At 46.3% G+C, this 12,307-nt stretch overlaps 1 protein-coding gene and 1 long non-coding RNA gene across 5 annotated transcripts in view; one reads left to right on the forward strand and one right to left on the reverse strand.

Annotated features, from left to right (window-relative positions):
• mib1 (MIB E3 ubiquitin protein ligase 1) overlaps positions 1-6,302 on the forward strand; it is a 34,717-nt gene extending 28,415 nt beyond the window's left edge. The window contains exons 15-22 of one of the 4 annotated variants that reach the window (XM_003975322.3): positions 305-463; positions 822-1,003; positions 1,513-1,702; positions 1,782-1,860; positions 1,942-2,103; positions 3,013-3,084; positions 4,240-4,340; positions 4,416-6,302. In XM_003975322.3, coding sequence (XP_003975371.2) covers positions 305-463; positions 822-1,003; positions 1,513-1,702; positions 1,782-1,860; positions 1,942-2,103; positions 3,013-3,084; positions 4,240-4,340; positions 4,416-4,556 — 1,086 coding nt within the window. In that variant the 3' untranslated portion in view covers positions 4,557-6,302. The remainder of the gene's footprint in view (positions 1-304; positions 464-821; positions 1,004-1,512; positions 1,703-1,781; positions 1,861-1,941; positions 2,104-3,012; positions 3,085-4,239; positions 4,341-4,415) is intronic. The other 3 variants (XM_011616177.2, XM_011616178.2, XM_011616180.2) reach the window with 3 other exon arrangements.
• A 3,972-nt stretch (positions 6,303-10,274) lies between these two features.
• On the reverse strand, positions 10,275-10,888 carry LOC115247851 (uncharacterized). Its single transcript, XR_003886903.1, has 3 exons — positions 10,755-10,888; positions 10,522-10,685; positions 10,275-10,410 (listed from the first exon to the last, which is right to left on the reverse strand). It is a non-coding gene; the product is annotated as an uncharacterized lncRNA (long non-coding RNA).
• Between the last annotated feature and the right edge of the window lie 1,419 nt (positions 10,889-12,307).

Consider the following 12,307-nt stretch of genomic DNA (forward strand, 5'->3'; position numbering starts at 1 on the left):
AACTCGTTAGAATTTTCTCTCATCTAATTTACAGTCAGTTTTGCTTCTCATTGATACTGTAAAAGAAAAAAGACTCTCCAAGGCAGAGTCTCCTGTAAATTGGCGTATTGTTAGGTTGAGATTGCTACGTTGCCATCTTGTGGACGCATTAAGAAATGCACCACATTATTGGCGTGTACCGTGCCATGCGGGTCATTCGTAGCACTATCTCCAGTACAGCATCAGCATTTTTAGCCCCGAATGGTTTGAGTACTATTGCTGATTCAATTTTTGCATCTTGATTTCATTTTGTTTCTCTCACCAGCTCCTGGTGCGGGCAGAAGCCAAGCTTGACGTGCAGGACAAGGACGGAGACACGCCGCTTCACGAGGCACTGCGTCACCACACACTGTCCCAGTTGCGACAACTCCAAGATATGCAAGATGTCAGCAAGCTGGAGCCCTGGGAACCCTCCAAGAACACGGTAGGTAGACCTGTTATCACTCACATTTTAAGAGCATTTTACTTTAGAGTTCCTTAAAGCAACATAATAAAAATCTGTTAAAACTGCTTTATCCTTCTTTGTTTTACGATAACGTGTTGTTACCAAAGCTGTTCAATTAGCTAATTGTTAATGAGTTAGGCTACATTTCTTCAAACGGCAGAAAGATGCAGCTTAATTATCTGACGCAATTCACGCAACTATTACGAGATGTACTTACTCTTCAAAGAGATTCATTAGAGATTCATTAGACTACTGTTTTCCGTTCCAAGCTTTAAAAGTTAAACTCTGAATGTATCGCTAATGTTTTTTTTTATTATTCATGTCTGCCTTACTGCAGTTAATCATGGGCCTGGGCACCCAGGGGGCAGAAAAAAAGAGCGCAGCATCCATCGCGTGCTTCCTGGCAGCCAACGGAGCAGACTTGACCATTCGTAACAAAAAGGGACAGTCCCCTCTAGACTTGTGTCCTGACCCCAGCCTCTGCAAGGCTCTGGCCAAATGCCACAAAGAGAAGAGCAGGTAAACGTCCCCTGAAGGAATCATTTGACATTTTGCAATTTATTTAAAAAAAAAATCACACCAATTGGCTTTCTTGCCAGAGGTGGGATTGAAAAATCAATCCGATTCCAATGTCTGATGAATTTAAAGCTGGAGCACGATGAGTGGTCCCTTTAACGGAATAATGAACGCTGGAGAGCACCTGATAGTAACAGTGGATTAGAAGTTCCTCTATTCACTGCGTCAGAAGAAATAATACTGACTTGTTTTATTTATTTAATCTTTATATCAAACCCTCTGATTTTTGAGCTGAAAAATAGACGTTCAATTTAAACTAATTTCATTTATAACCACCTATGAGTAAACCAAAAGAACGGAGGCACCACCTCGGGAAGAGTAATGACTTTCCTCTTGTTCCTCTCTGGTCAGTTTGTTCAGCTCCTGCTGTCTCACTTGTTTTCCGCCAGTCTGTCATTTTCCGTCCTTCCTGCTCTCACACACCCACTGTTGTTTCGCTCTTAACGGTGCAGTGGCCAGGTGGGCACCCGCAGCCCGTCTCTGAACAGCAACATCGAGTCGCTGGAGGAGTGCATGGTGTGTTCTGACATGAAGAGAGACACGTTGTTCGGGCCCTGCGGACACATCGCTACCTGTTCCCTCTGCTCCCCCCGCGTGAAGAAGTGTCTCATCTGCAAAGATCAGGTCCAGTCGAGAACTAAGGTACCGAGACGCCCCGCGGCTCTCTTTACACCGGGGTCAAAAGGTCAACCCGCCGATGGAATTGTTTACTTTGTTTCAGATCGAGGAGTGCGTCGTCTGCTCTGACAAAAAGGCAGCCGTGTTGTTCCAGCCCTGTGGTCACATGTGCGCTTGTGAGAGTAAGTCTTCCGCCATTAAAACAGCAACACCTGGATAACACCTGGATCCGGACTAACGGAATTGGGTTTTGATTTGACCAGACTGTGCCAGCCTCATGAAGAAGTGCGTACAGTGCCGGGCTGTGGTGGAACGCCGCACTCCTTTTGTTCTTTGCTGTGGAGGGAAAGGTATGGAGGATGATGCCGCTGATGATGATGATGATGATGATGATGATGATGATGATGATGATAATGGTGGCATTAGTGAGTGGATTTTTTCTTTCCTTTTGTTTCTGCACTTAGTTTTTCTTTAGGCCCGTCCTTCTTTTTGCGCCTTTCCTCTAACCCTCTAACCATGTTTTTCTTCTGCTTTGTCGCTGCCTTGCTTACACTTTTGATTTCTTTGTCAGCGTATAAGTTAAATCTTTGCAGAGATTTCGGATGCACCCGCCTTTCCTCCGCTTGTGATGCTTTGAAACTGGCGAAAGCAGCAGTAGCTTCATAAACCAGGCCCTGCTTTGTCTCTACAAGAGACCAGTCATGTTGAGATTTATACCTTTAAAAACAAACTAAACACCTAAAATGATTGACTTCGTACTTTTGTTCCCATTTCCGTCCATCTTACGTTTCCAAAGTGATCATTATTTTTATTGCCCCTTATTTCTATTACGCCACTTGTTTATTCCCATTCTTTCCTTCGTTGATGTTAAAAGGCCAACAAACTTTTCACTGCTTTTATTTTAAGCCCGTTTTAATTTGAACCTTTCCTCCGACAACACAGACCCACACACATACACTCATGCAAGGGGCAGCAAAAATCTTCTCCTTTCCCTCCATCCAGTAACCTCAACTGTTGTTGTCTTCTAGAAAGTAAACGCAGTGCATGAAATTCATGTTTCTATTCTATTTAATTTCACTATGCATCTCTAACTGTAACCTGTGTAGATGTCAGAGTTCAGCATGTCCCAGGCAAAAATGAATGACTTTCCCATTTCCGTTTCTACTCCATTTCCTACGATTTACCGGAGTACTCTTTCAGATTCCCTAATGTTCTGTTCAAATTCTTGCACTGAACCTCCCTCAGAACATTTAGGGAGTAGTTTGGGTCCTCCGTCCAGCTGTTGGACTGGTGAGGACAGCCCCTGCTATAACAATGTGACTGGTTATTCCCAGCAGGGAGCTCTAACACTATGGCAGGAGGATCGCAGGATCTTCTCCAGCCCAACAATCTGGCACTAAGTTGGTGTAAGTATGAATCTATAATCCCAACAATGCTGCCCTGGCCCCACCCCTTCCCTTAACCCACCCCCTTTCTCTATTATCATTGCATAGATTCATAATCTACACATTATTTGTTCTTACAGTATAAGAAAAGGACATAAGTGCAACGTTTCCTTTGGGTTTTGATTTGCTTTGGTTTGTATCATTGGTGGAAGGTGCTCAAAGACAAATTCTGGATCTCGGAACAACAGGAGGGGTTTGCGTGGCTATAAAAATGATGCTTTCTTGACCAAAAGCGAAATATTGCTTTAATCCGACTGTAACTGAACACCTGAAGTGCATGTAAACTCATTAGTCCGACTAATTATGGCATTCTCCTTATCCAACTAAGACACCCAGGTTTCAAATTGAGCCGGTCTCAGAAGAAGAAGGCAACGAGGATTAGCATGTATCTGTTCTGCACAATGAGAAACACATATATAATGAATCTTTATGACTGTGCTTTTTTCCTGATGTTCTAAATGCCAGCCTGCCGCCCGACTCCATCTGTATAATATGTAAAGTAACAAGTTGGAAAAGGAGCCGTATTAACCTGCTGAAATACACGTATCGCCCCCTAGTGTCGAGGGGGGGGGATATGATCCCGTCAATTATCCGAGTTTGGGGGGATATGATCCCGTCAATTATCCGAGTTTGGATTTTAAACTGGGTCAAGGAATCATTCTGTTCTGATAAAGCTGCGCATGTGCACGTACTGACTGAGAGGCAACAGCAGAGGCCGCCGCCGGGTTTGTTTGGGTCAGAGTTTAGGGCGCCTCCCATGTCAAACTACGCAACCATTAAATCACCTTTTATAGGTCACAGCCTGCACTCAAAACATCTTTATGCCTTTTTTCCCCCCATGGTTATAAATGTTGTGACTGCACAACTACAGTAAAATAGTGCAGCATTCATGATCCGTGCTGGTTTTGAAAATATCTCCGCTATCGACCCGTTTCACAACGTTGGCGCTGCTGCGTTCCACTTTAATTGGCAGTATATTTTATCTTTATGAGGAGGTAAGGTTTGATGTGGCCACTGGAGAAACGGTTAATGTTTTTTCAGGCCGGTAACTGAATGACTGTCCCCCCCCCCCCCCCCCCTTCCTGCGCTGTTTCTTTTGTTGTCGTGCCAACGCAGCCAGCGGAAACATCCCGGCTTTACAAAGAGACAAGGACAATACGAATGTGAACGCCGACGTGCAGAAGCTCCAGCAGCAGCTTCAGGACATCAAAGAGCAGGTGAGACCTTCACGCGCCGTCGTTTTGTCCGTGCCGATGCCCAAATGCCCACCGCTGCTCTCCGTCCACCTGCAGACCATGTGTCCCGTGTGTCTCGACCGGCTGAAGAACATGATCTTCATGTGCGGCCACGGCACCTGCCAGCTGTGCGGGGACCGAATGAGCGAGTGTCCCATCTGCCGCAAAGCCATCGAGCGCAGAATCCTCCTGTACTAGACGCCTCCTCGCCTCCCCCCCCCCCCCTCCCGGCATACTTCCTGTCCCTCGGCAACCGCTCCCGCAGAGACACAACCGCACGAGCTGCCGCTGCCCGACCATCCTGATGCCATCCGGTCAGCCAGCCAAGGGCGTCCTCAGGTGTCTTACGCAACACCACAATGCTTTTCTTCTGTTCTGATGGATTTTCTGTTACCGGGCGAGGAAAAAGATGCACGGACTCACATCAGCGCGGCCGAGCTGCGCCCACAAAGACACTTTGATCACCTCCGCTTCCCCCCCTAATCGCTCTCCCCCTCGCTGTCGTTTCCACCGTCTTTATTCGACGCGTGAGACTTCCGCGGTCGGGTTTTGGCCGCGGGGACAAATGTTACTCGCCTGTTTATTCTTTCTGTGCTTCACAGCGGATTTGCGCCGAGGTGACGCAGAGTTCAGCCCGTTACTTTTCTCTGTGAAATTCTCGTCCCTCTGTCGCGGTCGGGCGCCAGGCGGCGGCGAACTTTCACCGTCTTTCTGAGTCACGTGCGCGCACGCGTTGATTTCGGGAGAACCCGACCTGGATCTCACTGTATCAAATGCAAGTTTGTGACCTAAACGTTTGCACAAGTCAAAGGTTTATTGCTTCGTGAGTGTGTTCCGTTCTGCTCTTGTGACACGCTGTGTGCTGACTGTTTTCGCTGTTGAAGTTTTGCACAAGTTGGGGTGAAGGCTGGTTTCTGCACAGTCCCGAGAGGCCCAGATGAGGTCATTATTTAAAAAAAAAAAGAAAAGAGGGTTGTTTAAGTGCCAGCTAGGCCACCACACCCGTAAGTTGTTCTCCAAGAACAATGTCGCAACAGCCTCTGCTTCTCTGCTGCCCATTTCAGGACAAACACAAACATGTGGCGCTTCTGGGCACAAACAAATCTCAATCAAACGCAAACGATTGCGCCGGAAATTAATATTCGGCTGTACAGACTTGTTGGTTTTCATCGGATTTTTTTTTTCCCCCAATTATCGCGCATTTGATACCAATGACACGTTTGTTTCCAAAAATCTATCATATTAGGAGAAAATATAGGGATGACTCTATTCCTCTTTAATTTAACTTTATTTTCTTTTTTTTCCCTTTACAATCTATTAGGACACAAAGATGAAAATGTAGGATAAATGATTTTTTTATTACGGCCCAAGGATAGCATCCATGTAGGTTCCTCCACCCTCCAGACGCGTAGCCTCAAAACACTTGTGAACGTCGAGATGTTGATTATTAATGTTTTTCTTCTTCCTTTTTCTTAAGCAGCCATCGGTAGAAGCATTTTCTCTCACGTCGTTCTCAGAAAGTCTGTTTATCGAATTTAAAACCAGACCTTTCATTGTCGAAAATGCTTTATTTGGGAGGAAAGCTGCTGGATTTTAGAGGCAAAACTTGCCTTTTTGCCCTTTCGAAAGAGGCTCGACCATGTAGAGACTCGGTGGTGGATGTTTCTTCCCCTTGATTCCAGTTTTGCTGATAACACTTAATGTGAGAAGCACTAATATGCTTTACAGTAGTGTTGCCCTGTTTCAATTGTCGTGGGGGGGGGGAAAACTGTTTTGTACTTTATTTTCAATACTTGTAACTGTCTTTTTGGAAGAGTATATGTAGTCCTTTCTTTGGCATGAATGTTTCATCGTTCAGCTATCATGGAAACTGTTCGGTCTGTATTGCTAATAAGTGCTTTTAAAACAACCATATAGCTGAAATAAAGTTCCTGATGAACAGTGGGGTGCTCTTTACTGGGTCTGTTTTTTCAAGAGGAGCTCAGATGGGGTGGCTAATTAGCATTTTGTTGCTTTTCTCCTGCTGTGCAGCGTCTGCCTTACAGAGGAGACGGGGTGGCCGGGATGGGAGGTGTGAGGTAATTGAAAATGCTAACACCTAATAATGGCTCGGCACCAGCGTGCGATAGGTCAGCTATGCTAATCGCAGAGTGGGAAGAAGAAAAATAGCACAGAGAATCTGCTCCAGCGGGCAGCGGTACAGCGGGGGCTGTTCCACGGCGCCAGGGATGGCCGTTTCGTCCGGGATCACTGATTAGATCGTTCATAACCTGGACATCTTGGGGATTTCCTCACACACAGCTGCTGCTTCCACTGACACATTCATCATTCTGTCATCTCGGATACGGGTACCTGTAGCGCTCGTGCTACCTGTCCAACATCTGCCTGGACCATGTGGGTGGTCATAAGTCATCTCCTTTCTCGAGCTGTCTGAAATGTGATGATCTGTTATGTGTGAAGTAGTGCAGGGAGTTCTGTGCTAAAACTGGATTAAAGTAGTCAGAATTGTGGATTGTAAACCCTCGAAAGAAAGAACTTACCGTCTGACGCGTTTCAATTATTAATCAAGCCGAGCTTTGTCATCTGGCTGTTGCCGTAGTGATACGGCACATCTCGTCTCCAGTGCAATGAAGACGATAGAACTAAAAGGGTGCTCTACCTGGGTTAACATTTGCCACACCAGAGACTTTAAATCTATATCCTCTTATATACTTCACCAAAATCAGTTTGAAAAACATGGTCAGATATTTGTGGTGTTGATTAGTCACGCATCAAGTTGGATTTGGACCGTATTTGGCTTTTAAGGAATGTTTTTTTTTCTTTCCCCAGCAATATTTAACATCTATATTTTCATATACATGAGAATCATCGATTCACTGAGCCATTAAAGATGAGGAGGAAGCTGTGCAGACTCTCGGAGCACCGACCGTCTGGCGCAGGCCGCCTGTCCATCACGGCGACTGAGTGTCGGGGCGCTGGAGACGCCGCTATCTCCCCGGAGCCTGGAGAGGCTCCCCGACTGCCTCGCCTGCCATGTTCGGCTGCTCCGCTGCGCTGCGGCATTTGCTGACGGGACTGCAGGGGTTGTTACTCCCACACCCCGGGGGTCAGCTAATCCACCAGCCTCCCCGCGGAGTGCAAGTGATGGTGTCCTGGCGTAGCAGGCAGATAGAGATGGATGGTGCCCCCCGCAGAGCGGCGTGAGCGATGATCAGAACCTCCCCCCCGCCCCCACAAAATGACCGTAAGCCTTCCCTGTGATCACTGAGCAACGCGAGCAACATCTATCTGCTGCCTGAAGCAGAGTCCCGTGGGGGAGGGGGGGGGTCCTCGCCCTCTGAAAGTTATGACGACGTAATTCGCGCGGTTCTGGTGGGGCTGTGATGGGAGGCGTGCAGCTTCCAGGGAACATCAGCAGAGGGCAGTACATTCTAGCGCAGACAACTGTCCTTTCCTCCGCCGTCGCTGCTTCTCATGACCCAAAGCAAATATAACGTGATGTCATCAGCGTTCATGCTTGCATTTCATCACTGTTGAATTTTAAAGCACAATTTTTAAAGCTTTATCCATCCTTATTTTTGCCCTATTTTATGTTATTCTATTCGTTTTTTTTCTATTTTTGTCTTGCGGCACGATAAGCTAGAGAGAGAAACGGTATTTGGGTTCATCTGTATGTGAAATGACAGTAAAAAGTATCTTAATCTAATTTAGTTAAAGCTCTGGCGCAGCGACACAGATGAGTTGGAAAATGCCACTAATGCCTCAGCGCCATGTGATACGTGTTTGTTGCCCAACACTCAAAGCTTCACATTCTTATCATATATTGTTTATTTGCGCCGATCAATTCTCAGCCTGCACAGATAAAGACGAGGGCCGAAATACAACTCTTCATCTGTTTTGGCCATTTGGGTTTTCCTTCCATGTTGGCGAAATCGACTTCTGGCTGTCTGAAGGTCCTCTCTCTCTCTCTCTGTCTCTGTCTCTCTCTCATCACCCAGTTCAGAGGTCCAGTTGCATTTATTACCTCCGTTTATGGTTGTACCGGGCAAAGTGCAGCCTGACTCTCTGGACGGAGACTTGGAGGAGCAGAGAGAAGAGCCTGTAAGGTGGAGCTGGTGTAAAGCTTCACAGATTGATTCCATTTGTTTTGGTTTTTTAACTGCCAACCCATTTAATAAATGCTTCATTTTGCTTCTCAGCGCAAAAAAACAAGCAGGCGCCGATGTGGCGTCACTGCTTCGCCTTTAAAGTTTCCAAAATGCTGTACGAACACGTGATTTTTGCGTTTCCATGGGTGACGTTCCTGAAAACATCAGCCCCACCTCTACAGTAAAGCTATAAAGTCCTCCAGCGCGGATCCCTCCTCAAAACATATAGGTTCCTCACACGCTGATTGCTTTATTGGTATTGATCAGGGCAAAGTGTCAAAGCCCTCGTCTATATCGCTCACAGGGGCTGATTGTTGCTTGTGCTTGCTAACGTTCAATAAAGAAACTAAAACCTCTATTTAGGAGTTTTCACTATAAGATCCTCATACCAAAACAAACCCTGACATACACTTTCATTATTTTTTGGATTTTTACTTCATTAGGGCATTTTTGTGATTCTGATCTCATCTGTTAAGACAATTTTAGCAACAAATTGCATTGTTATGTCGCTTATTGACGCGCTTAAACTGGTGTTTACAGCCTCATTTGGTGCTTGTCCCTGTTATTTCAGAATGAGTGAGGCTGAAAGCCACATTTACAGTGCAAATGTTATCGTTCCAATGACACTTTAAACAGCCTTTATCAATATATAGTCATTCAAGGTTTATGAGCTTTGATAAAATGCCATTAGCCGAGCGGGGTCATTACAATCTCAACCGCAAGGTCTATTTTTTTTAAAGAAAGGAGTTGTTACTAATTGGATCCTGCAAAACTTGAAATGTTCAACAGATAAAATAAACACTCAGGGTTTTGAGAGGAGCGAGTGTAGCAGATATTGATTTTCTCCTCAGTGAGATCGGCCCTATCAGGGCAAACTACAGTGTGTTTGGCAGAACCTTATCGTCCCATTATCTTTAAAACAGTGGGTTATCATAATTGCTTACTTAATAATTCTATAAAACTGTAGAGGTGCAACCTTTGGCTGGGCAGTAAACTGTCAAGTGCTTTTCATGCAAAGATTGAACAGATTACTGATGGTAGGAGGTGGGGGGGGGGTGAAATGGTTACAATGCCATCGTTAATAAGGAACGTGTGCTCAGGTCTGGCTGTTTTTTTGTTAATCAATACGAGCATTTGATCAATGGAAATGACTGCTGACGCTCTCGGGAGGTGATGGATTCCCCACTTTTAGGACTGTATGTAGAACAATGGGGCAGGGATCCTTGATCAACAAGTGCAAACCTCATCACATTTAGCTCTCCACTAAACAAACAAGGCGGTGTGTGTAGGACCGCCCCCACCTACCCCCCCCTTTCCCCAGCGTGGAGCCGGGTGATGGTCCCTAAACGAGGGTTTGGCTTTTGGGATCACTGACGAAGCCACATGTGAGTAGAAAGTTCAGTGCTTTTTAATCCCTGCGAACTGAGATAAGGAGGAGACTCCCCGAGCCGGAGTTCCTCCCCCCCCCCCCCCTCTCTCCTTTCGAGGCGACGCCGTGTTACAAAACAAGTGCACATCTGACAGGTGCTGCCCACTGCCGGGGCAGGCGGTAACCTTGGAGGGGAGTAGACAGGAATGTAGCAGCCCTAAATGAACTGGGAGTGAAACAGGGACTGCAAAGAGCCTTTTTCAGAGAGAAAAATCAATATTTCAGAGTCCATCACAGGGATTTTGGTGTGTGTGTGTTTTTCTACCCCCTTTTTGCCCTTCCATGTGGGCTCCAGCTATGTGAAATGAGCTCAGACTGACCCCTGGAAAAGGTAGTTAATGCCTAACTTCTTTATCTTTGTTTTACAGCCGAGGGCTGTACCTCCAAATCAATACACGATACACAAATATCCCAGGGCTCCGTGTTCTGGAGAGAAGGGTGGCGAGAGCTTGAGAGCTAGCCAGTCTCACACCACCTGGCGCAGAGAAAAGAATGTTCTTTTAAATAAATAGGAAAGGCCCGAAGCTTCTGGAAGACTCGGTGAAGAGAACAGCAAACACCTGATTACAGAGAGGCAGATTTATACCTAAATGTTTCCATCGACTTGCGTAAAACAACCCAGACGTGTTCATTTACACAGCCAGGTACGCCGGAAGTCCCGTGGAACTTTATTTCTAATCGCACCGTCCTGTCGGAATGTTCAGGAATATTCATTGTCTTCATTTCCACTGCTGACGCTGACCTCTGGTCCTGTTAATAATCAAAAATGAAGGTCTCGCAGCTTGGGAACGCAGCATCTGCACGGTGATAGCAGGCTACCTGTCAGGAACCCTTTTGGTGGACAGCTGAAAGGTTTTACAGCAAAGGTGTGAGGTTTCTCTCTCCTCTCCGTGTCCACGGTAACCACGACGGTTGATAACTGAGTGGCGTTCTGTCCCCACAGACCTTGTAACCAATCAGCAGACAGATAAAGAGTCCCATCAGTGTTTCAGGAGCCCAAAGCAGGTTCAGTTACCAACCAGTGTTGTGGAGAGAGAAAGGAGCGTCCACTTAAGGAGGACACACACACACACACACACCTCCACCCCCTTCTCTGATAGTAGCTGGTAATCTCTGAGGTCGACCTGTCAGTCAGGCCTCGGAGACGGATGACGTGAGGCCCCTGATAGGCTGTCTCCAACCCAGGAGACAGCAGCCGTTCGCATGGACTGCTGGGACACAGAGCAGGACACGAGGCGATGGACGGATGGAGGGGAGGGGGGGGGGGGGGGAGGAGGTGGGTCAGGGAGGTGGTGTGGTAGAGGAATGCCAAGGATGAGCAGAGAGACAGCTCTCTGCTGGAGGTCGTTGGGTGGCTGACAAAGTTTATTTAACACCAACCTCTGGAAGCCGGGGTCACCGGGGGGGAGAGACCCCAGTCAACTGTTGTCCTAGAAAAAGATCTGGAGGGGGGGTGGGGTGGGGGTGATAGAAGTATTTCTGATTCCTTTTTGTGTGTTTTTGTGTCTAAATCAGTGAATTACGTAACAAAAATCACCGGTCACTCGAATCAAAACTCGGGAAAATGACGTTTCAGACCTTTTAAAGTCGTCCACAGTGTGTTTTTATGAACTGGAACACATTCTGTTAGCCAACCACTTTAACTGTATGTCTTAAAAATACCCCCACCCCCGCCCCTCAAACAAAAAGAACATTTACAGAGAAAGGTGTACCCCAGGGTTCAGTTTTGGGCCCATTGTTTTTTACTGTAGGATCTATAAATATATTCTAAGAGCATATTTATGATGCAAAAATCTAAAGCTTCTTCAGTGCATCTTTACATATTTCACACACATCTTTGAGGTTTATTCCAAACTCCTTTTAAAATGCTATGAAAGTTACTGAAGCTGTTTCCATATGACGGCGTCATCATGTCTCCTGCATCAGGTACAGAAAACAAAGCCTCCGTGTGAGCGAGTCCTAATCATTTTACCATGAACCTAAGATCTCCTCGTGTTTTATAAGCCGACAGGTTAGATAACTTCGCTGTTCTCCAGCCCAGTGCAGGAAGGAGTATTCTCTCCACGGTGCCTACTGCCCGAGGCCACTATTAGATTACAGGAGAGATTTATCGAACTGGCTTCCGGTTTTCAGATAGGACAGCAACAGCACTTATCTTCAGATATTCCCTTATCAAAAAACAATTTAGTGAGAGAAATAGACATTAGCCCAGATTTTTTTACACTAGCGAGTGCTGGTGGTTAGCCTCCCCGGTACAAGGTTCTGTTTGCATTGTGCACACACACATACCCCCAACGGCCCGGATAGAGAAGCATTAACACCGCTATGTGCACTCTGGATGTCACTGCCATTACGTTCAGGTCCAGCTCTCG

This window comes from Takifugu rubripes, chromosome 22 (genome assembly GCF_901000725.2).
Source record: "Takifugu rubripes chromosome 22, fTakRub1.2, whole genome shotgun sequence".
Taxonomy (NCBI): Eukaryota; Metazoa; Chordata; class Actinopteri; order Tetraodontiformes; family Tetraodontidae; genus Takifugu; species Takifugu rubripes.